Source organism: Alosa pseudoharengus, unplaced genomic scaffold, assembly GCF_046254945.1.
Source record: "Alosa pseudoharengus isolate Yale_2024_CS ecotype anadromous, Long Island Sound unplaced genomic scaffold, YU_APseudo_1.1 YU_APseudo_1.1_scf_15, whole genome shotgun sequence".
Lineage (NCBI taxonomy): Eukaryota > Metazoa > Chordata > Actinopteri > Clupeiformes > Clupeidae > Alosa > Alosa pseudoharengus.
In genome coordinates this window covers 20,444,728-20,469,727 of record NW_027468620.1, presented here as the reverse complement: position 1 = coordinate 20,469,727, position 25,000 = coordinate 20,444,728, and the positions used below count along the sequence as shown (strand labels likewise).

General features: G+C 46.4%; 2 protein-coding genes across 3 annotated transcripts in view; both read left to right on the top strand.

Annotated features, from left to right (window-relative positions):
* The window catches only part of mcu (mitochondrial calcium uniporter), a 69,078-nt gene extending 56,075 nt beyond the window's left edge, over positions 1-13,003 (top strand). For both annotated transcript variants that reach the window (XM_076285831.1, XM_076285830.1), the window contains 7 exons: positions 2,353-2,416; positions 6,306-6,476; positions 7,608-7,712; positions 8,029-8,189; positions 9,370-9,573; positions 10,307-10,423; positions 10,599-13,003. In XM_076285831.1, coding sequence (XP_076141946.1) covers positions 2,353-2,416; positions 6,306-6,476; positions 7,608-7,712; positions 8,029-8,189; positions 9,370-9,573; positions 10,307-10,423; positions 10,599-10,679 — 903 coding nt within the window. In that variant the 3' untranslated portion in view covers positions 10,680-13,003. The remainder of the gene's footprint in view (positions 1-2,352; positions 2,417-6,305; positions 6,477-7,607; positions 7,713-8,028; positions 8,190-9,369; positions 9,574-10,306; positions 10,424-10,598) is intronic.
* A 6,122-nt stretch (positions 13,004-19,125) lies between these two features.
* The window catches only part of oit3 (oncoprotein induced transcript 3), an 8,071-nt gene continuing 2,196 nt past the window's right edge, over positions 19,126-25,000 (top strand). The window contains exons 1-6 of the mRNA XM_076285184.1: positions 19,126-19,180; positions 20,996-21,370; positions 22,139-22,249; positions 23,411-23,533; positions 24,043-24,165; positions 24,583-24,743. Of these exons, the coding sequence (XP_076141299.1) occupies positions 19,126-19,180; positions 20,996-21,370; positions 22,139-22,249; positions 23,411-23,533; positions 24,043-24,165; positions 24,583-24,743 (948 nt within the window). The remainder of the gene's footprint in view (positions 19,181-20,995; positions 21,371-22,138; positions 22,250-23,410; positions 23,534-24,042; positions 24,166-24,582; positions 24,744-25,000) is intronic.

Below are 25,000 nucleotides of genomic sequence, written 5' to 3'. Positions count from 1 at the left end.
CGCAGAGAGCAGTGTGAGTGTGATGGTGCTGCTCTTAAAGGCAGAGCCCTGCTGGAGAACCCTGCAGCGTCTTTACTGGCTCTTTTGGCGCTTTCTACACTAAACCCCAGAGAGAGATGGAGAGATGGGGCAATATAGAGGTAGAGAGAGAGAGAGAGGGAGAGATGGGGCAATATAGAGGGAGAGAGAGAGTGAGAGAGAGAGATGGGGCAATATAGAGGGAGAGAGAGAGTGAGAGGGAGAGATGGGGCAATATAGAGGGAGAGAGAGAGTGAGAGAGAGAGATGGGGCAATATAGAGGTAGAGAGAGAGAGAGAGAGGGAGAGATGGGGCAATATAGAGGGAGAGAGAGAGTGAGAGAGAGAGAGGGAGGGAGGGAGCGAGAAAGTTGCGTAATGCACTTCTAAACGGACTTGTGTGAGCAGGGCGTGAAGGGTCAGCGCGCGCCGCACAGTGCTGTGCTCGTGTTTGGTGTGTGTTTGGCGTGTGTGTGTGTGCGTGCGACCCTGTGTGGTGCAGAGTGGAATGGAGTGTTTGGGTGGGTGTTGTGCAGTGATGTGTAGAGTGCTATTTGTGGAGGCTGGTGGGAGGTTCCAAGAGCGTGTGTCGATGAGATTGTGTGGGTGGTGAGAGTGGAGTGTGTGTGTGTGTGTGTGTGTGTGTGTGTGTGTGTGTGTGTGTGTGTGTGTGTTCGTGTGTGATAGCAGGGGTCCACATGCATTAAATGGCTCTGACCTTTGCCTGACTATGCAATATAATTACTCATATACAGTCATACCCCCTGTACACACACACACTGAAACTAAAGCCTGTAACTCCATTGTCAGCGCTTCTTGATTTGCGCTGATGTGTAAAGTGTATTCTGCATATTACATATCTTCCCATATTGGTTTCGTGTGTGTATATGTGTGTGGGGGTGACTGGGTGTGTGCATGGGCATATCATGTGTCTATCTGTAGTGTAATGAGAGAGCGTAATCTGTGTGTGTGTGTTTGTGTTTGTGTGTTTGAACGGCGTTTTGTTCTCTTAATAATGGAATGTAATCGGAGGGCACTCCTCTCTGTCACTAATGAGGCTTCCTCCTTTCCTTTCTCTCTCGTTCTCTCGCTCTCTCTCTCTCGTTCTCTCTCTCGCTCTCTCTCTCCCTCCTCCTTACACATATCCTGGGAGTGTGCTCTGCTGCTGGTAAAGGGTCTTCTCTCTTGGCTCAGTGAAAAACTGGTGACGTGCTTTTTTCCTAATGCAAAACATGTGGATCCCATCTGGCTGCTTTTCTCGCTCGAGAACATCAGACTGCCTAAACGAGTCAGAGAAAGAGAGAGAGAGAGAGAGAGAGAGAGAGAGAGAGGAACGCCAAGCAGCTGTGACAGTTCCCACCCCCCTCCCCACTCACTCTTTCTTTCCTCAACTCATTTTCATTTTTTCGCTCTCTTCTTTGTGCCCCCCCCCTATATCTCTCTCTTTCGCCACCCCCCCCCCCCTCTCTGCACCTCCTCTCCTCTCCTCTCCCTGTCACTTGCAGCAGCAGCAGCAGCCACGGCACTAACTAACACACACACACACACACACACATGTATCTTTAGCTTTACTGTCGGTGTGTATGTGTGCCTGTGGTTGGGACTATTTTATTTGTGTAAGTGTATATTTTGTATTTTATCACAGAATTATTTAGTAGGGTGTGTCTCTGTTAGGGAGCACATGAGCATAGTGTCAGATTTTCCATTATCAGCCTATTTTCCCACTTATTTGTGTGTGTGTGTGTGTGTATTTAGCCTTAGCAATCATAGCACTATCTGTATACCCCTCGTTTTGGGTTTTCAATAGGTCAAGGGTGCCTACTGTACCTCACAACCACCACTTCATCTTGGTAAACAGGAAGCTACCTAATTATAGCAACACACACACACGCGCACACATTCAAACACAAGCCCTGCATATGTGGGAACACTTGCTATTTCAGTACCATTGGTGTGCCAGCCAGAACTAGTTTGAGAGGCACAGTGAGCTGGCTGATTGTATAAGGGGAGCAGTTGTAAGAGCTGTGAGCGTGTATCACATGGGATGTTCAGAGTTTGATCGGCCTGCCTTTGAAGTCGGGCTATTTATACATGCAGTGCCAACTGTAGGATGGAGGTTCTGATGGTGAAATTGTGGGTGTACTCAAACTCAAACCTACTACTCAAACATGACCCAGAACTACACACACACACACTATGATTGTTTTCTCCTTCTCTGTTCTGGTCTTTGTTGTTGTTTCTATGATGCAGACACTCAATGGTCTCTCTCTCTCTCTCTCTCTCTCTCTCTCTCTCTCTCTCTCTCTCTCTCTCTCTCTCTCTCTCGTTTCTACAGGGCTGGAAGAGCGCCCCCACATGGCAGGGTCAGAGATTGCTATGTTCCTCTGCTGCTCCAGAAGGTGAGTATGCATATTTGTGTGTATGTGAATTTGTGTGTGTGTGTGTGTGTGACAGAGAGTAATTACACTGGCGGTGAGATCACAGTATTGTGTAATGGAGTCTGACGCTGTGCAGCCTGATTGTGTCTTCACATCTGTCGTCTTGCATTGCATACGTCTGTGTGTGTGTGTGTGTGTGTGTGTGTGTGTGTGTGTGTATGTATTGGTCTTAGAGTATGGCTCTGTATCTTGGGGATGCTGCAGCCCCTGTCAGTGGCAAGGGCAGGCGGAAGATGAAGTGCTCCATACTCCCCTGGCCCTCCCCTTCCTCAAAAGGAGCCGCGTGCTGATTGGCTGCTGCAGGCATTTGGGGTTCACATGCAGCAGTCTCCTTTAATTTGAGGAAGTGTTGAGGCTGGCAGCAGCCTAGGGAGACACATGGAGCAACTGACAGGAGAGAGAAATGGAGCGAGAGAGACGGAGAGTGAGACGGAGAGTGAGACCGATATATATATATATATAGAGAGAGAGAGAGAGAGAGAGAGAGAGAGAGAGAGAGAGAGGATAGAGGCAGAGAATGGTTAAAACTAAGGTTATGTGGATGGCCAGATATAGCAGAGTAAGACGAATGAAGGGTGGAAATGGAGTGAGACTGGAGAATGTTGATGGAAGACCAGCACAGAGGAGGACAGGTGAAGGTGTAGTGTGTGTGTGTGTGTGTGTGTGTATGTGTGTGAGAAAGAGAGAGTGCGAGGGGAATGAAGGCTGCGGGCACACTGTGTGTGTGGCAGCGGTGGCACAGCCGTGTTGATTTGTTCTGAAGTGGATTTTAATGGCGCTGTCATTACAGCAGCACGGGCCTCAGCCAACACAGCCCTGATGAGGGAGAGAGGGAGAGAGAGAGAGAGGGATGAAGAGAGAGGACAAACTTACATTCCCTCTCCTCCTCCACCTCCCTCTCTCCACCCCCCCTCTCTGTCGCTAGTGTCCATCTTTCTCCTGAGTAGAGGGGTTAAGTGAGAGGTCAGTGGGAATGTGATGACTGTCCTGATGGGTCGGCCATCAGGCAGGGAAGCAGCAGAATCACCCAGCGGAGCTTTAATGCCTCCCGTCCGGGAAACCACCCCCCCCTCCCTTCCCCCAGTCTCTTTCAGCAACCCAGTGCTGTTTTTCTGCTCCCTTGCTCGCTCGTTCGTTCCCTCGCTCGAGCGGCTGTGTTAATTACCTCGTCTCCTTATGTTGGAGAGGGGGCAGCTAATTATCCGAGCGCGTGGCCATAACACGGCGGCAAAAAGGACCCCGGAACCGCGCAGCCAGGCATTTCCTGATGGATCCCGCAGCCTCGGAATCACACTGGGTGCATGACAAGAATTTCAAAAATCGAGTATTTTCCCCTCTGAGGCTTTGGAGGTTTTTTTTGCTGTCTTCCACGGGGACTGTCAGGGTTGAAGCAGGACGCTGGACACGGCTCATTGTCTTGAAGGTGGTGGAGTGTGACCAATGAAGCCACGTAGTTTTGCTAACGGCTAACTGGTGAAAAAGTAGGGGTTGGCTGGTTTCATGTGTGGCAAGGGGGATATGTTGGTGGTCCATCTCTCCTCTGCAGCCGCCTCAGAACAGAATTGTACCACAGTGACCAACAGTGACCAACAGTGCAGTCACACGTCACTAACTCTTAAAGTCACACGTGCCACTGGTCAGGGGCCTTCGTGAAGCTCCATGTCCCACCCCCCTCCAGGTCGTTACGGGCAACCCCAGGGGTCAGAGGCTGTCGCCAGTAGCATGTCGATCAGCTCAGACCAGCGTGTCCAAGATCCCGAGGCTCATTAATGCGGCTAACGACCGCTAACGAGCTTGCTAATGAAGCCCGGGCCGTAATGAAGGCCACGATGGCAGGCAAGATGGAGAGAGCTTCATGGGTTGGAACCCTGAGACCAACACTACGTGAAGGGAAGATGGGTGATGGGGGTGGGGGTGCTGTAGGGGAGACCCCAGGCATGAGCAGGGGAACTGGGGGGTTGGAGGGATTGCTTTGCTCTGCTCAGTGCTGCTAGGGTGGCTGCCTGGAGATGAGCTCAATGGATGATAATCCAGACTGCTCAGATCTCCCCTTGGTCAGTGTCCACCCTCTCTCACACCGACACACACACACACACACACACACTCACATGCCCAGTCAGCCCAATCCCCCATCTCTCTCTGTGCTGTCGAGGCTCTGCAGCAGAGGCTATGAGCTCCTCAGCGCACGGCCACGTCTCACTGGCTGAGCTGCACCACTGCGCCGCACTGAAGATCAGGATGGATTCAGCTGTCATGTTTCTTCCCTTTTATCCCCTCCCTATAGCTGGCTAGTACCTGTGTGTGTGTGTGTGTGTGTGTGTGTGTGTGTGTGTGCGCGCTTGTGTGTGAGTTTCTGTGTGTATTTCCTTCCTGCCTCTCATCTGATTGATTCACAGGGCTACATGCCTGTGACAGCACGACACGCATGTGAGTGATGAGAGCCCCCAACCCCCCCAGCCTCTGCAGCAGTACAGTGTGTGTGTGTGTGTGTGTGTGTGTGTGTGTGTGTGTGTGTGTGTGTGTGTGTGTGTGTGTGTGTGTGTGTGTGTGTGTGTGTGTGTGAGGGAGATCTATAGTCCTGCACTGGTGCCGACATCATAGCAACACTGCCCCCTAATGGAAATCCCCCAACACACCCACACACACACACACACACACACACACACACACCTACACACACGTCCCATCCATCTCATTACCATTCCCTTGACGGTGCCAGGCTACAAACAGCCCTGCATTGCACCTCCTGCACTCGAGCAGGGGAGGGGGAATCACCAGGGGGAGGTGTGCGTAACGCTGGCCAGCACCTTGGGGCCACTGCCCGCTTCAAGTAGGAATGCGAGACCAAATTGTGTTTGAACAGAGAAAACACCCCTGAAAATGCAATTTGGTGCCCGAGTTGAGCGCGTCCCCTTCCTGGAAAAAGCAGCAACAATGGCTGTGGTAGCCTGGGCTGGGCTGGCTGGTGGGGAAATGATATTAGTTGGCCATTAGAATGGTGGGTAAATACAGAATGGCACATTACTGTGTGTGAGTCAGCAGCAATTACACTCTTCATGCCAAACACACACACACACACACACACATGCATGCACGCACGCACGCATGTACACACAAACAAGTCAAATCTGTCATTCAGACAAAGCTTTTGTCTTGTTTTTTTATGTGCTTTTGGAAAAAAATGGGCTACTCCGGATTGATTCAGATGAAAGTGATGGTGTCCATTTTTCATACTTGCTGCAGGCCATCTCCATGGATTTAACTGTGTGCTCATTTCCACAGCTGTCAGGATGATAAGGGGGGGGGGGGGTTATTGTAAGCCAGAACTCGAGTGTAAAAATTGACAGTGTGACAGCGTGCACATAATCATCCCAAAGCAGAGTGAGCATGCTGATGTCGCCCTGATTGATGTGTGTGTCTCGCGCAGATAATTGAAGGCGTTGAGGTCAGTGAGGGGGCTTAAGACGCTCTCATTTGGCGGATGTCAGAGCCGTAATAGGAACGGAGATGAGGAGGATGGTCAGCACCAAGAGTAGGAGGAAGAGGAGGAGGTAGAGGAGAATGATGATGAGGCATTATTTTTACAGCAGCCACTCAATATGCTGGAGTTCCCCCAGATCCCTCTCCCATTGTGCAGTGACTCAGACAGTGTTTGACTGTTTGTGTGTGTGTGTGCGCGTGTGTGTTTGTGTGTGTATTTGTGTGTGTGTGTGGTGTCTGTGTGTTTATTTCTGAAATGTATTCCCACAAAATATTTATACTTTAAGCTATGAATGGTTTCCATTTTAAACTGTTTAGAATAAAAGCATGTGTGTGTGAAATGTGTGTGTGTGTGTGTGTGTGTCTGCAGAGGTGACGGTGCTGTATCAGAACGGGCTGCCGGTGATCTCGGTGAACCTGCCGTCGCGGCGCGAGCGCTGCCAGTTCACACTGAAGCCGCTGAGTGACTGCGTGGGCGTCTTCCTCCAGCAGCTGCAGGCCGAGGACCGTGGCATCGACCGCGTGGCCATCTACTCCACAGGTGCACACCTCTCTCTCTCTCTTTCTCTCTCGATCCCTCTATCCTTTTCTCCTCCTTCACACTCCCTCTGCCTTCCCTCTCTCCTGCACTCTGTCCCTCACCCTTCCCTCTCTCTTTCACAATCCTCCTACTTTCCTCCAGTCTTTCTTTTCTTTCTTTCTTTTCGCTAAAATACCGAATGCCCAAAACACTGATTATGCATAAAGCACACGCTTGCAGTGTGGGAATGTTAACACTCCTCTACTGCAGGGGAGAACAGTTGAACTGAGATTCCACATTTGAACAGGCTGCTGCTCCATACAGTACATGCATTCAGTCTCAAACACTTGACTGTACACACACACACACACACACACACACACACACACACACACACACACACACACACACTCTTTTTCCCTTATACATATGCACACAAACACACACACTCTCTGCCACTCTCTCTCTGACACACACACACACACACACACACACACACACACACACACAGATAGGAAGAGTGTCCCTGTCATGATGAGAGCTCTTGAGTGTACTCATGATGAGTTCTAAGTGGCTGTGCTCCAGGCCTGGAGAGAGCACCACACGCATCCTGCCTGTGTGCCAGTGCAACCCTGCAGGGAGAGGACGCTCAGCTGTCCCTCTGCACAGGTGGACCCACCTCACTCATGAGGATGGCTCATGTACATATACATATATATACTTTCACTCCACTTTGGGCTTGTTTACCTCCCACTCTCTTACAGCGGTCTCTCTTACTCTCTTACTCTGTCATTTGCTTCCTACCTATCTTACTCTCTCTCTCTCTCCTTCTTTCTCTTCATCATTCTCTCACTCCACTTCCTATCACTCTTTCCCTCTCTCTCTCTCTCTCCTTCTTTCTCTTCATCATTCTCTCACTCCACTTCCTATCACTCTTTCCCTCTCTCTCTCTCCTTTCTCTTTATCATTATCACTCTCCACTTCCTACCACTTTCCCTCTCTTTCTCTCTCTCTCTCCTTCTTTCTCTTCATCATTCTCACTCTCTACTTCCTACCTCTCTTTCCCTCTCTCTTCCATGTCTCTTTGTCTCTTTCTCATGTCTCCTCTCTCTTTCTCTCTCTCTCTCTCTTTCTCTCTCTCTCTGTCTGTAGATGGGGTGAGAGTTGCCTCCTCCACAGGCATAGATGTGCTGCTGCTGGATGACTTCAAGCTGGTCATAAACGACGCCACATACCTGGTGCGGCCGCCTAGTAGAGGTGAGTTAGGGCCAGGAGATTCAGAGTGTACCTTTGATTACAATGCTCTATCTTTTTCCTACATATCTATTATTCATTTTGTTTGTAAGGGAACATGTACAATTTTAAACATAAATGTTGCCATTTGATGCATTGTACCCGAGTTAGCCTTAAGCTAAACATCTGCAGTCCTCAGGGCACAATTAGACAGCCAATATAGAACTTTCAACAGTGTGTCTGTGTGTGTGTCTGTGTGTGTGTCTGTGTCTGTGTTTGTGTCTGTGTGTCTGTGTCTGTGTGTGTCTGTCTGTGTCTGTGTGTTTTTTGCATGCCTCAGAGCTGCTGGCCCATGAGCAGGCCGAGAGGCTGAATGATGTGAAGTTCCTGGTGCAGCAGCTCTACACTACGCTGCGCATCGAGGATCACCAGCTAAGCAAAGAACGCGAGCTGGTTGTACGACTGGAGGACCTCCAATCCCAGATCCGCCCACTGGAAAAGGTAGCCCAGCCTGTCTCCTAATGTCATACAGGGTTCGTACGTTTTGAAAAAACCTGGGAAAGTTATGGAATTTGAAAATGGCAATTTCCAGGCCTGGAAAAGTTTTGGAAAATGAAAAACACCCCGAAAGTTTTGGAAAAGTCATGGAAATTTGCGTGACCCGTTGCAATCAACTGAGAAATGTATCGTGTTTCGATAGATTATGTAGCATAGCCTACTTCCTTGTGTCTGTCGCGCAGAGACCAGAGATCGGCCTTTTCTAACTCTGCCCTCCCTATACTCATTCGACTCGCTTTATCCATTGCCGTAAAACACACAAACAAACAGTGGAAGGGAATAGGAAGAGGGCAGAAAGCCTAATTGTCTTTTGTGAAGACCAAACCAAATTTTACAGTATCGCACACCACTATTCGCGGTAGCCTACTGGGAGGCTACAGCCCTGTTACTTCAGCATTGCATCTTACTAGCCAGTGTGTGCGGCACTACAAAGCTGCGTGAATTAAACACGCAATTACGTGGTCATGATGAACCGACAGAGTTGAAGAAGAGCTGATTAGTAATTGATCAGGCTATTACATTAATCAGGATTTCAATGTGTGGAGGGTATTTGTCTACAGTAGGCGATCACATAAAGTTAAATGCACAACTTTGCTTAATGTAGGGCTGAAATATAGCCTTATGTGCCTGCTGGTGTGTCAGCGTTGGCCTACATTTTGTATGTATTAGAAATACATAGATAAACCTTAATTTTAATTCAAATTTCCCAAGGACTGTTTCGAAAGAATGGATTTCTATTTTCGTAGGCTAGTTGATGTTTTAGGGAATATAAGGTCATGGAAATTTGTCGAAAAGTCATTAAAATTCTCTGGTGGAAATGTGTACGAACCCTGGTCATAGGCATGACTCAATATGTTACATAGAGTGCAATCTTTTTACACTCTTACAGCTATATCCAATCGGTTCCATTTCAATAAATTTCATCATCAACATCGGTCTTTGAGTCTCTCTCATGCCAAGTTTCCTGACTTTTTAGTGTCATTAGGCTTGTCATTCTTGTCTATTATCTAAGAATATGTGTATGGTGTGTGTGTGTGTGTGTGTGTGTGTGTGTGTGTGTGTGTGTGTGTGTGTGTGTGTGTGTGTGTGTGTGTGTGTGTGTGTGTGTGTGTTCCCCCCGCAGGTGAAAGCGGAGCTGAGCAGGAAGGCGGAGCGCCGCACCACCTGGGTGCTGTGGGGTGGCATGGCCTACATGGCCACGCAGTTTGGCATCCTGGCGCGCCTCACCTGGTGGGAGTACTCCTGGGACATCATGGAGCCCGTCACCTACTTCATCACCTACGGCACCGCCATGGCCATGTACTCCTACTTTGTGCTCACGCGCCAGGTAAGCACGGCACAGCACAGCTCCATTCAGGCCTATTCTGCTCTATTCTAGGCAGCGTAACTCATTTCTTGATTTGCAGCTCCATTCAAACATTCAGACATCCAGACACTTTATTTGCATGACAAAATGCACAACTGTGTCAAAGGATTGTCGAGGATTTGGAAACATACTTACTGTCCTCACCCCCACCACCTCACTCTGCATGTATATTCAGATGGTCTAGCATCCCTCTTTTGCCTATTTTTATTCTCTCACTCTTTCTCTCTCTCTTTCCATCTGTCTTTTTTTCTAAGCCTCCCGCTGTTCTTTTTTTGTGACCCATTCCTCTCCCGTATGTTCTGGTTCCTCTCTCTGCTTTCCCTTACTCTTTCTGTTGTTTTTCCCTCCTTCTTTAGTTCAATCTTCCTCCCTTTTTCTTTCTCACTCTCTTTGAGTCCCTTTCTGTTCAGGCTTCTCTCTTCTCCCTGCCTCTGAAGGCAATGCCTCCATCATCCATCTTTTCCCTCTCTTACATTTTCTCTGCCTCACTCTCTTTCTCTCTCTTTCTCTCTCTCTCACACACACACACACACACACAGAAACACACACACACACACACTAGCTGGTGTTTTGGGTTTCATGAATGTTTTAAGGGCAGAAATGGGAAGAAATTGCTGTTGTCTGTCTACTCTTCCCATTCATTGTTTTTTCCTCACCTCTCTCTCCTCTCCTCTCCTCTCTGTCTTTTTCACAGGAGTATGTGTACCCTGATGCCAGAGACAGACAGTACCTGCTGTTTTTCCATAGGGGGGCTAAGAGTAAACGCTTTGACATTGAGAAGTACAACGAACTAAAGGGGGCCATTGCTGAGGTATGTGTACGCCCACATCCATCACTCCCTCCCAAACATACTGTATACACGCACACAGTGCTTCTCTTTTTCTCCCTCCCTCTGCACTCCTACACTCCTCCATTGTCTTACGTCTCTCACATAACATGCTTTCTCTCTCTCTCTCTCTTTCATTCTCTCTCTGTCCCTCCTGCAGGCCGAGTTAGATCTGAAACGCTTGAGAGACCCTCTGCAGCTCCAACTCCCTGTCCAGCAGCTCACCTCCAGCAAGGATTGATGGAACCAGAGCATCCTTTCCTCTCCAGCCCTCTTCCCCATCCCCCCATCTCTCTCTTTCTCTCTCTTTTTCTCTCTCTCTCTTTCTATCTCTCTCCCTCTCTCTGTCCACCCCTCTCCTCCAGTCTTTTTATTTCTCCCCTTTGCCTTTTTTTAAATCCCTCGCTCTATGTTTCTGTCTTCCTCATTCTGACAGAACCATCTCTTCTCCTGTTTCTGGGAGGGATTTTGTTTTCTTTTCCTTTTTAAAAAACTTTTCTGGCTGAAAATATTGATGACAACAACAGCAAGTGTGTATAGAAGGTTGAAATCGAGAAGGTGACAAGGGACATGAATCGGAAAATGGATTGATATCGATAAGGATGAAGGTGAACTTCATGCAGGGGCTTGTTGACAGCCAGGCAGAGAGGTACTGAAAGACCAGCAGCCAATACCACCTCCCACCAACACCACCCCCGCCTACAGCAAACCTCTGTGGACAACAGGAACTTCCTGCTTCTGGACAGGAAATGACGCGTACAAAAACATATTGCAGCCTCAGAGCCTTCTGGAGGGTAAATGTGTCTCATAACACAGGGTGACTGAGCAGGGCTCTTGACTGTTCACACACACACACGCACACACACACACACACACACACACATACACACACTGTGTGGAGTCAGACACATGGAGCTCCCTCAGCCTGTCAGCATCCCTGTAGATGGAGGTGAGATTCAGGACTCATCCTAAGAGTCAGTCAACAAGGATGGACTCCCACCCACTCATCTTGCCCTTCATCATGTGGGACGCACATCTCACTGTAAGAGCTGCTTTGACCTTCAACTGACCTTTAGCCCGCCGGTATCTGCCCCGCCGAATCCACACAACCACCCAGCCTCTCTGGTCATTTCTCGGTCCCTTCTTGGCTGAGGCTCTGAAACTGTGCTGGCTGCATTTCATGGTTCCAGAGCCCCCTGAGCTTTGATTGACAGCTGCTGGGACGAGTCTGAGCGAATCGGGTGGGTTGGTGGAAGGTGAAGCTTTAAGGGGAGCTGCTGCTCTCAGCTTCAAGCTCAGTTCTCTCTCGCCAGTGTGAGACACTCCAGCGGCCGACGGAACATCACTGTGGGTTCTATTGTTCCAAAAAAAACAAATTCAACATAAAGAAACATTTTGGCACTTTTTATTTTAGAAGCCATATTATATTTGTTATGAAAAAAGAGAAACAATCAATCATAATGAACAGAAAGCTTTTTTCTCTCTTTGTTCCATCTCACTCTCTCTCGGAGAGAGACTGTCTTGTTTCAGCCCCATCTTGTCAATCACAACATATCTGTCAGTGCCCACTTCAGCTATCAGAACTGTGTCATATACCTAACCACATACCCCCCCCCCACACACACACACACACACCTGCTAGCTGATAGATAACAGTACTCTGTGAGTAGTATGACTACTCTGACGCCTGCTTGCCAGTGCCTACTAACCACTCCTGTACAAATCTAGAGTACATGTAACATGCAAATGAAATGCGCTAGCGGTGTGGAAGATGCAGAGCAGGGATCTTCTCCAGCTTCTCCGCCACACAGCCCCAGCCTGACCCCAGTCTCCTGCACCACGCTCCCCAGCCCTGTCCACTACCACCACCATCCCCAGCCCTGTCCACTACCACCACGCTCCCCAGCCCTGTCCACTACCACCACCATCCCCAGCCCTGTCCACTACCACCACGCTCCCCAGCCCTGTCCACTATGGTTATGGTTATGGTTATGGATTTAGCAGACGCCTTTGTCCAAAGCGACACTTCACTACCACCACCATCCCCAGCCCTGTCCACTACAACCACGCTCCACAGCCCTGTCCACTACCACCACGCTCCCCAGCCCTGTCCACTACCACCACGCTCCCCAGCCCTGTCCACTACCACCACGCTCACCAGCCCTGTCCACTACCACCACGCTCCCCAGCCCTGTCCACTACCACCACGCTCCCCAGCTCTGTCCACTACCACCACCATCCCCAGCCCTGTCCACTACCACCACGCTCCCCAGCCCTGTCCACTACCACCACGCTCACCAGCCCTGTCCACTACCACCACCATCCCCAGCCCTGTCCACTACCACCACCATCCCCAGCCCTGTCCACTACTACCACCACGCTCCCCAGCCCTGTCCACTACCACCACGCTCCCCAGCCCTGTCCACTACCACCACCATCCCCAGCCCTGTCCACTACCACCACCATCCCTAGTCCAGCCCACGCCATCTCTCTCCACAGTGCCTCTCAGTGTGCAGAACACTTCAGTGCGCTGCCTAGGGCTCCCCTCCAGCTCTGCCACCCCCCCCCCCCCCCACACACACACCCCTCCCACACATACACACACCTACATACACTGTCCTGGAGCGCTGCTTTGTACGCAGGACTCCCCAGTTGTGCTTAGGTTCCTCGCCACAGAGTGCATCGCTGTGCCGCACTCTCTCGCCTTGACATCTAGTGACGAGATCAACGCCTATAACGTCTCGACTATAGCGGTGGTAACAAGGACACGAACTGCAAATTCAGCATTGCATCGCAACTCCCCATCCTCTCACGCAAAAAAGAGTCCTCAAAATGCCAAGAATTTTAGTGGGAGGATCGAGGGCGACATGTAAAGAAGTCAAGTGGTGATGTTGGATGGGGGAACAGATGTAATATATACATAGATCGTAGTTTTAGTGTGTTCTCTCGCACACATCCAGGCATGCTGTAGAGCGAGATTGTTGCATCTTTTTAGTCTGTGTGTGTATGTAGGTATGTATGTATGGATGTTCTGTATGTGTGTGTATGGGCACGTGTGTGTGTGTGTGTGTGTGTGTGTGTGTGTGTGATGTGTTTGTAGAGAGGGCCCGTGTTAGAGGAGCGAGACACGCATTACCAATATCACACATGGAAACAATATCTCGAACCCTGTCAAATAACCTTGACGTGATTGTCATTTCTCGAGCATATCCTTATCAAATTGAGTAAGGTTGTTTACATACCATGGCTCAAGCGAACCCACAAGACCACGTTGGCTAGAGAGACAGTAATTTATTATATCCTCTGGCCAAATGTTGAATGAATTTTCTTCTTCTGTTTTCTTTTCTTTTTTTTTTTTTAAAGGTGACATTTTAAAGCTTTACCCTGAGCCTTCTCATTCAGAATAGCTACATATCCACATATCCAACATATGCGTCCAAGGAGTGATTTAGACCTCTGCAGACCTATGCAGGCACACACACGCACACACACACACACACACACACACACACACACACACACACACACACACACACACACACTTGGCCCTCCAGACTCCAAGGCAAAGCAGACTGCTTGCATGCACTACTATAACCCTTATGAATTAGAGGTGTGGTGTGGTGTGGGAAGTACAATGTAATTGTTGTCATTAGGACACGTCGCCCTAGTTTACGTTCTCCATTCAGTCCTCAATGGGCTGTAGTTTTCTGCAGAAGCTTGAAGCCATATCTGTGTTTTGTGTTTCTGTGTGTGTCTATAGTGGGTCTGTTTAAAATGCGTCTGGGCCCTGTCTGCTGTTAGCAGGGGAACGGTTGGATTGTCTGTCAATCCGTCCGTTCGTCTGTCTTTCTGTCCGTCCTCTCTTCCTCTGTCCGCCGGTCTATGGAATGCAGGGTAGGCCCAAAGCTGAGACGGCCAGGTGACGGGTACCCATGGGCAACGGGAAGCACAATCAAATCACCCGACTCCCCATGGGCCCTCACACCCCTCTGTTCAGGTGGTGTCCACCTGAACCATGCCACAGCTATGAGTGTGTGTGTGTGTGCCTGTGTCTGTGTCTGTGTCTTTGTGTATGTTTGTACACACACGTGATTCATATGTGATTTCACATGTGTGTACAGGCATTTTTGGCCTGGACTGACGTTCCCACAGCCACACTTGCTAAGTGGTTAACACCCAATTTGACACAGCAACTGACTTGGTGTTTATGAGGTGAACGGTAGCCTCACAGAGGTTGACTGGAAGCTAGTAAAGCTACTGTAGCTAGTAAATGATTCTAGGGAGTTCACACATGTCAAAATGAAGTAGATTCCAACTGGGAGCCCTGTGGTCTTGTGTTGTGTGGCAATGGAGAGACACATGGAGAGGTCATGTGCAAAAGGGCAAGTGTGTGTGTGTGTGTGTGTGTGTGCGTGTGTGTGCATGTGTGTGCGTACATTTGTGTGTGAAGCAAAGGGCAAAGTGTAAATCAATGAACTATCCCTCTTCTGATTGGTCCAGATCAATATCATCATCAATCATTTTTTTCTCTCTCCAACCTTTATCATCTAGGGTCATGAATCTCACTCAGACCTTCTGCTGCACACACACACACACACACACACACTCTTACTCACGCTCACATGTTAAATTAGAAGGCAAGGCTTGGTCAGCGATCTATGAGCCCCTGCATCTCCAGTTGACCCCTGTGAACCTCCATTTCTATCCTGCTCGCCTCTCTCCCCTGTTTCAGGGCTCCACTCTCATCACCTGTTTTCCATTGGATCACTACTCCTTTTGTCTTTTGTTGGTTTTTAAGTTGGTGTTTTGGTCTTTTCTTTATTTCTTTTTTCTTTTCTTTTTTTTCTACAAAAATATATCAAATATAGAGAACTATTCAAATGCGGGTGTTGCATGAATGTATGTTTACATGGGGAAATTATATAAAAATGACATTGAGAAAAAAAAATACAAAGGCAAAAATTATTTATGAGACATGGACTCTTTGGATGCAGAGGGCGAGGTTTGGCTGCCGCCCCCCCCCCCCCCCTTCCACGATGTTCGGGTCTGCTGTTGCCAAAGGTGACCTTTGGCCCCTCGTCACTTCCTGTCTTCCCTTCTGTCTCCGTTCAACTGTCCTCTATTCTCCAGTGTGTGACCCATGTCCTCTAGGTTTCTCATCCTTCCCTCTCATATTGACCCCTGCTCCCTGCCTTCTTTCAGCTACGCATTGGCCACCAAACCTTATAGTCACTTGGGGCGACTCAAGCCAAAAGACTTTTCTGCTAAATCACTTTAAGGCAAAAATGTAATGCAGCAGTTAGCCACTTATAGTCATCTAAATGTGTGACGTGGAGCAAGTGCTGGCAGCCTAAATTGGCTCTTTAAAAAAAAGAAAAAAGTAAACATGATACAGTTATGTCTGCTTGACTTGACATGGTCTGTGTGTTTGGTTTTGTCCCTATTCAGTTCAGGATTTATAGCCAGACAAGCCATTATGGAAGGCAGGGATAGGCCCAAACTTCCCCTCTGTGAGTGTGTGTGTTCAGTGTGTGTGTGTGTGTGTGTGTGTGTGTGTGTGTGTATGTGTGTGTGTTATGAGAGCAGAGAGAGGGGCTTATGCTCTCTGCATGTTTCGGGAAGAGCTCCTGAGTGCACGTCCCCCCCCCCCCCCGTCTTTCTCGTTTACCTCACTCACTGACCTCCCTCTCTTCATCCATCCATCCATCCATCCATCCACCTCTCTTGTTTTTTTCTCCAGCAGTTTCTTTTTTTAAACCTGCCACCTTTCTTCTTTCTCAAATCAAAATCACATGTATTTAGTTTTGGTTGTGTGCATTTTTATTTTTTATTTTTTATCCTGTTTGTGTGCACTTAGATTAAACCTATGTTAAAAAAAAAGGCAAAGAGAGTTTTGCAGGATCCATGATTGAATGATCATTCTAGTTCTTAGGTTTCCCTATTTCTTTTGTTTCCTCTCATTGGCATCGGATGCTGTAATGTTGGAAGACTATAAAAATGAAAATGTAAAATCCTGTATCATTTAAGAAATGTGTATAAAAGAGAAATGTAATTCAGTTATCAATAAAATACTTATCCAGTTTTGGAATTCTTGTCACGTGCCATGTTTTGTCATTTTCTTAAGCAGGTTTGTATAAGTTGCTATTGTCAACATTTCAGTCCTCTTTTACCATGTACCATATGAAGCCAGTTAGTTACTTACCCTCTGAAGTCTCATTCTGATTGGATAAACCTTAATATGTTTCTCCAATGGGCCATAATGGATAAAAAGCTGAATCAGCAAGGCTGAGCCATTCTCAGATTAACGTTTTTATGATGACATATACTGTTCATCAGAGAGTAGCCGCCAATGGATGTTGGCAGCTGGATGTTCCAACTGACCTCACAAACGTAGAGACCTGACAAAGACAGCCATATAAGTAGACACCAGCCGTTATAGGCAGAATTAAGTCTTTGTCTGTCTTGACTGGACCATTCGGGACTGTCTGCCCACTCTACTGTCACAATCAGTGCCGGCCCAATTTGTTAGTGTCCCCTGAGATGGCTCTTTGTGGCGACGGAATGTAATGTTATGCTGCATGAGAGGCTGTCATGCTAAAGTGGTGTGAGGGGCACTGCCATTACATTCTGGGAGTCCGCATAGTGCTGTCTGTTTAAGGTGAAGAGCTGATGAAAGTGGGAGATGTTTACATTCTCTTTGGGAGATGAGGACCACAGAAGCGGAAACACAATTCAATTACAGGCTCAAAATGTTCAAAGTACCTTGAAATCGGGAGGAGACGATGGAGACAAAAGTTTCGTTTTAGTGATGTTTCTTGGGTCTTTTATCCATGCTTAATCAAAGGCATTCATGTAATTGGTATGTTCTGTCCACATGCATACGGTCATGTACAAGCCACTATTTTGCAATAGGTAACACATGGCGCTTGTGGAATAGTTTGGGTTTCCATGTTTACAACAGATGGATGAGAACACTGTATCCTTGACCTGATCATCTGGGCATCCTTGGCCTCTGCGCCTTCCTGTAATTGCTGGATATCCTCAATAGATAGGCTTGTCTGCACTGTGTGGCTGTGTGTGACGAGAGAATACACATCCCATCATTACAGAAGAACCACAGTGATGAGAGAGATCTGTCAGTGTTCACATACAGTGTATTCTGTATTCAGAGATTCTGATATACTGCCTTAAAAGGCAAACATCTAAAATAATATCTGCACATAATCGTTACTTTATATGCCATCAAACATTACCTGCAGATTCAGTGACTGTGTGTGTTCGTGTGTTCGTTCATGCACAAAAGTGTTTGAAGGTGTACCTCATCATGCAGTCAGGGGGGGGCAGCAGGCAGGACCCAATCAGTGAATGTGATGTTAATCCTCTGGCCCACAGAGAAAGTACATCTTCATTAAAACAGTAAGTCTGCAGTCAGACCTAGAGGGAGAGAAATAAGTGAGATGGTCTGCAAGATGGGCAAGAGAGTAATTGTGTAAGAGGCCTGACATGTTCCAGCTCGTTTCTTCTAACGGCCTCATTGATTAGAGGAGCCATTCATTTAATTAAAAGACGGAGGGGGGGAACGAAATCTGCCCGCTTCAGGTTGAACCTAGGCATCTTACAGGAATTCACAATACCAATAACGGTTTTATTTCTTATGGGAACTACACTTTCACATAGAAAACCCCTTACTTGCGCTATTCTCCAACAGCAACTATATGTCTACCTCAAAGAGTGCAAGAACTATTAGTAAAGTATTGTGATAGAAACACTGGTATAGCTGTATATTCTTGATTAGGCCTTTGTGTCTGTTCTGTATCTTTGAGATATGAAGACAAAAACATGCGTAAAGACAGGAAGGAAGAATGGAGATTCAATGAAAGAGTGTATCAGAGGAATGACAATAGATGAATGGGCTTCAACGGGAACTTGGTTTTTAAGGTTGTCTGGGGTTATCTGGTAGCTACAGAGAGAGGTGGAGCTGAGGGGAGAAAAGGGGTTTAGAAGTTTGAAAGGAGATAGTGGACTGTAGAGACAATGGCCAGGAGAGCTTAGACATGATCAAACAGAAAGGGTTTCTATCCAATTTCAAGTCTGATTACATAAGTGCCTGATATTTGGTGTTGATCATTTTAAAGCAATATTAAATAAATATTTTTGAGTAAACTGTATTACTTAATCTTTGCATTTTTTAATGTTTTTTGCCAGTATAATCTTGAAGGCTGATTTGCAACAAAACATGTTGACATAACTCTTAAACTACACCTTTCCCCCCACATTGTATTTAACTAAATGTTTTAATTTACTGACTGGAATAATAAATGTAGGTAGTTTCTAAATGCAGTCTCATCATGTGGATAAGAGATACCTCTGGAACAATAGTAGGATGGTCCTGTCACAGGCCGGAGAGGGTGTGTATCAGTGAGTATGTGTGTGTGGTCAGTCAGAGACGTGGGGACAGGAGGGACAAGGTCAAGGTGACACAGATGTCCTGTTCTGCCCCCAGGACCCTCACACAGGCAGGTCCCTGTCCAGCCCACAGGCAAGCGTACCATGATAAGCTGTCCCTTAGTTTGAAAAAAAAAGAAAGATTGGTCTAACTCGGGGGAACATAGACTGTCATAAAGCATTTTGTATCTGACCACACAAGTGTGTTTGTCCTGCAGCGTTCTGCTCTGCAAACCAACAATATGATTCCGTTAATAGCCATCCTCCTCCAGGCTGCTCTCTTCACAGACGCCAGAGGTAAGAGCATTTTTAGGAAATATGCTTCTGGTTTAGTAGGCTACATTACATTCAAGATGCTTAATCAGGGTGATGAATTGTGCATGGCTACATATGAATGAATTGCCAAGCCTTTTCCGATAACAGATGTATATTGGTTACTGAACCAAGAGCATGAACAAAACTTCCTTGCTTTCATTGTGTCTCATCAGTTTACTTTTGTAATCTTTTAAAAGTTATGCTTGCAATCCATTAGATTATTAGACCAGGAATGCAGGGCCAAATAAACTGGGTTAGGCCTGATTTATACTCTCTTGCCACAAACTAATCTTGAGAGTTAAACATGCAGCGCATGCTCATTAAACTGTTGTTCTGAGTGTTTGTTTGAAAATACTAAATGATTTAAAGACTCTAATGACACCGCCATCCAGAAAATGTCTTATTCTTTTTCCCTAATGATGTCTCATTATGGTGCCGTCCTACTGTGTTCTTTCTGGAGTTTGTGCATTTCACTTAGTCTGTGAAATACACTGGGAAAATGTGTTTGATTGGGGATGGTTCTCCCAATTGAAGCTAAATGAAACTACACCTGACTGTAGATGTCTTGTCAAGTTATCTGTTTCATAATGTCATTTCATTACTATAAAATAATAACACCTCGATTCCTTTAAATCTTCTTTCTGGAATTGATTGTAGCAACCTGAAAAACATCTATCTGAAGTTCCTGCAGTTCTTGAAACTGACAGAGATGGGAGCCCAAACTATTTTCATGGTCAAGGACTACTGAGTCTGTTCTAATAAGTTAACAATGAAGTTTGCTGAACAAAAACAGTGGAACAGAGTTGCTTGTGGAACATTTACAAATGTCAGAAGAGTACCCATGTTCCCCAGTTCTGTTTATTGTTATTCAAGACCATGGATAATCTCATAATCTCATTTTTAGGTATAGATGGAATAGTTGGTCCCTTTTTTTAATTAAATGTTTTAAGCAAGTTTTCCCAAGTAATTAATGTCCTTGTGTGTGTATGTGTGTGTCTGTGTTATACAGAAGTATCTGAATTTGTCCCACTTGAAATAAATGTGTACTGTATCATACAAATCTGGGGAACATAGGACCATGGGAACATAGAGATAGCCCCATTCTATTAAAATGGACAGGATGAAGGTTGGAAACCATATGTCATTTTTTGTAGCTGTTTAACGTTTGCGTTTGTGTCTAAGTAAAGCAGTGCACCTTGACTCAGATGGTACTGAGATGGCTACTTAGTGTTATAACTAATGACTTACTCGCAGACGCAGGGATCTACAGTTGGGCTCCCCTGCAGAGTGTCTCCTAAGCCGTCAAAGGCTCCTGGCAGCAGTGATTACTGAGCTCCCACTTGTTTGCCTGCTGACATGTGAGAATCCTTCACCCTCCCGCGGCAGGGTCATTCTTCATGTCCGACCATCCACAAGCTCTTTCCACTTGGGCTTAATTCATCCCCTTAATTAGTTTTGTAGAGAGAGGAAGAGTGAGATTAGGGAGAAGGGGAGGGTATCGATCATGGTCACTGCTATTTGTTTTCTCCTTCGATAGAGTTTTCCCCCATGAAATGTCCATCTATTTAAAACTACAGGGAATCTTATCTGACGCACTTCTTGAGAAAGACTCCATTGTCAAAGGCCCATTGAGAACACAATTTGACGCACATATTTAGTTACTATCTGTCTAATACTGGTAATTATACCAAATTGACTTCCTTGTAGGTGTATGTGAGTCAATGCAGTTAACAGGATTTTGAAATGTGTTATCATGGGACCTCACCTAATTTTATTCACCCCTTTTATGTTACCCAGTCTTTGATCCTTGCAATGCATATATCAGTCTCAATGAGCCTTGGCGCAACACGGAGTATCACGTCAACAACTCCAGGGGTGTGCCTCTGTGTGATCAACATGTTTCGGGGGAGTGGTACAGATTCACCGGCATGGCTGGTGACGCCATGCCGACGTTCTGCATCGAGGAGAACCACTGCGGCACCCACGCCCCCATCTGGCTAAACGGTAGCCACCCTCAGCTCAACGAGGGCATCGTCTCTCTGCCAGCCTGCGCCAGCTTCAATGACAATTGCTGCCACTGGACGGCCAACGTGGACGTCAAGGCCTGCCCAGGGGGCTACTATGTGTACCGCCTGCCAAGACCCTCTGTCTGCTTCCATGTCTACTGTGGACGTGAGTTGGCAGAGGCCGTCTGTCCACTTCTACCCTGCAATGTTTTTGTCTGTCCACATTTCACACTGTGAAGTGTTTCTGTCTGTCTGTCCATCCGCCTTTTAGTCTGCAGTTTCTGTCTGTGTGTCTGTTTTCCTCCATCTGTCTGTCCCTTCAGTGTGGATAATCTGTTGAAATGTGCCTGTACTTAAATGGAAAATAACCTTTTGTGTTGGTTTTCAGTGTTTTCTTTTTTTCATTCTGTGTGTGTGTGTGTGTGTGTGTGTGTGAGTGTGTGTGAGAGAGATCCGCCATCGTGGCTGAAATGTATAACAGCTGCAGGAGTCTCCCATGAGTGAGCGCTCAGTGCCTCAACAACGTTCTACACAAATGAAAGTGAATTAATGAGGAGTCTTCAAACACCCTGAATCATTCAAGCTTTTGCCTCCTCAAGTGCAAGATTAAAAATTAAGTTCCCAAACCTTTTCCCTAATTTCTAAACCGTAGCCCCTTATTTGCATCTTGGCAAATGGAAGTGAGATGCCGCAAGAGATAATAGGTCTATTAGGGGAGACTGAAAATTCTAACCGATCACACACAAAGCACCATGTGTGAAGTCCTCCAGTAATATATTCTAGTTCTTGCTCAGTTCCCCTAAATTATCCTCCAGATGATATCATTTATACTTGTCTTTGATGCTTCTCTGATATTTGTTTAAACATGTTTTTTTTTTAGCAGTTTGCAAAAGCTGTGTCACTCTGTCTATTGTGTGTGACTGCTTGCCATCAGATTTCTATGACATCTGTGATGAGGAGGAGTGCGTTGGGCCCCACTGTGGAGAACCTGAGTGTCGCTGTGGCAACGGAACCATCCTTGGGCTTGATGGACAGACCTGCCTAGGTGAGGGAACCGCCACAGATCCGCTGAGAGAGGAGTGTGGGAAATGAGTCAACCAGAAAGCGGCAAGCTTCAGTCTGAACAATAAAGATACAATAAAAATATATATGTATAAAAATACAACAAAAAAAATAAATAAAACTGGCAGAAATCCTATAGGTCTAATGGAATTCTCCCATGCTGGTCATAAAACTTAGTCACGTCTTTATAAACAATGGGCCAGAAAGGAGTTTGAGGAAAATCTTTGAAAAGTAAATATGTTTTGGTGTCTTTGAAAATATCAGGTGTTTAAAAGTTAATTATCCCAGTGGACTGGAGAATCTACCACAGAGACAAGCTACAAAAAACACATCTTGTCACATATTGGTCTGCTTGTTCCTTTCTGATAAGGTGCAGCTATAGAGAGCTGACTTCTGCTCTCTAAATAAAACAAATCCTGGTCTGTCAAGTCCTAAATGTTCAGAATCAACTAGATATATTCAGTTCGTCTCTGAAGACATTTATCTCTAAAGATGTCTGACCGACTCTTTTCTTCCAGCTCTCTAAATATCATTTCTGCATTCATTTTTCTCTCCACATTTCAAAACCTGTCATTTGAAATGTGTGGTCTCATTATACCTCCTGTTGTTAGCGTTCTGTCAGGATAGACCTAGTTGTGTATGGGCTGCCTTCCCCCTTTCTAATGAACCTGACCAAACTCCTTGAAGATGAGCATTTAGAAAGCAGATGAAAGGAAGAAGGGACAGCTGGCTCTTTATGACAAACTAGGGTGGATGCACCTCATGGTTGCTACTCTTTTCATGTCTGTTCACCAAACATGCCTTTCACTCTGTTTATTATTCTCTCTCTCTCTCTCTCTCTCTCTCTCTCTCTCACTCACTTTTGCTCACTTGTGCTCTCTCACTCTCTCTCTTTCTCTCTCTCACTCACACACTTTTGCTCACTTGTGCTGTCTCACTCTCTCTCTTTCTCTCTCTCTCTCTCTCACTCACACACTTTTGCTCACTTGTGCTCTCTCACTCTCTCTCTTTCTCTCTCTCTCTCTCTCTTTCTCTCTCTCACACATTCCTTTTTTTGTCATTCTCTCTTTTTCTTTCTATGCCACCCTTTCATTGTCTCTCTTTCTCCACCTTCTCCATTTCTCTCTCTCTGTCACTCTCTCAGATGTGAACGAGTGTGAGAAGGGGAATGGCGGCTGTGCCGAGGTGTGTGTGAACACCAAGGGTTCCCGACAGTGCGAGTGCCGGCCAGGCCGCGTGCTGGCCGCTGATGGACGCACCTGCAAAGGTGAGACTGCCAAACCCCAGACAAGGCCGCAAACACTCTACAGTCTGTCACCTCAGTATTCCACCAGAGTCATAAATCTGGGGTGTAATCCTCCAACATCTGCTTCAAGATTTAACAACATCATTTGACAAAAAAAAAGTGCTTGCTTTATTTATTTTTCAAGTTTTTGATTTATTGTCAAGAAAGTTTAAGCACCCAGTTGAAGTACTCCCACTTCCTTATTTCTACAAAAAAAAGTCAATGTGGTTAGATATTATACCAAAAACACTTATTTTTAATTATGCTATTAATTATGTTATTTTTAACTATGTTATTTTTTTATGCTATCAACAACATTGTCATGTTGTGGGAAGAAATTCATCATTCTTACTCATGTTCCCTTTCCTGGTCAGAGATTTTGGGCTGTCGTTATGAGAATGCAGGCTGCAGCGATACTTTTTATCCATTCTTTCCTCATCAACCTGGTGGAGGAAGCTCACTATTCTCACTCCTATTTCCTCCCTGAGCAGAGATTGAGGGCTGCCACAGTGGGAATGGAGGCTGCAGCCATGGCTGCTCTGGGCCTCAGGACTCCTATTACTGCCACTGTCCACGGGGACTGATGTTGGCTCCGGACAAACGCACCTGCCAGGGTCAGAACTGTGTGTGTGTGTGTGTGTGTGTGTGTGTGTGTATGTGTGTGTGTGTGCGACTGTGCGTGTGCGTGTGCGTGTGTGGTGTGTTAATACAAATAAATAAGTACATAAATTCAGTAAATAAATCCTAACTGTACACAGTACATAGAAGTATGTATACAGCATATGTATAGCATGTCTATTCATCAAATTTGATATTGTTGCAAACAATACCATTTTCAACCAATTACTAGACAGAGAACATCCATGCTTGTTATATCTGGTATTTCACCTTTTAATCATCTCTACAGTATGTAGCAGGCCCTTCCAAAATGCATCATCTGTATGTGAGGGAGGGTAGCTGTTTACTCTACAGACTGTATCCTGTGTACACTTCACACAGTTCCATCCTCACTGCTCTGTCTGCTTCTGCAGTTCCTGTGCAGTGTGGCTCCAGCTTCATAGAAGTCTCTGTGCCAAAGGAGCTGGTGGGAGGCCTGGAGCTCTTCCTGGCCAACGACTCCTGCCGGGGTGTCTCCAATGGCACCCACATCAACCTCAACTTCAGCCTGAGGACCTGCGGCACTGTGGTGGAGGTGAGGGTCTCTGTCTCTGGTCCATCTGGGTCCAGGGTATCACCAGATACAAGTCTGTTGAGGTTGAGGGTTTGGTTTGGAAATGCTCATTAAAGGGGGTAAAAATGCAAAAACTACCCTGTGCTTAATAGAAATGACACAATCAAGGTATGAAGTGTTAAATAGAGTATGCGGGTCGACACTAATTTTTTATGCAGCTGTTTCATGATGTATTTCTGTGAAAACTCTGAGATTAGAGAATGTTTTTCTATTAAAAA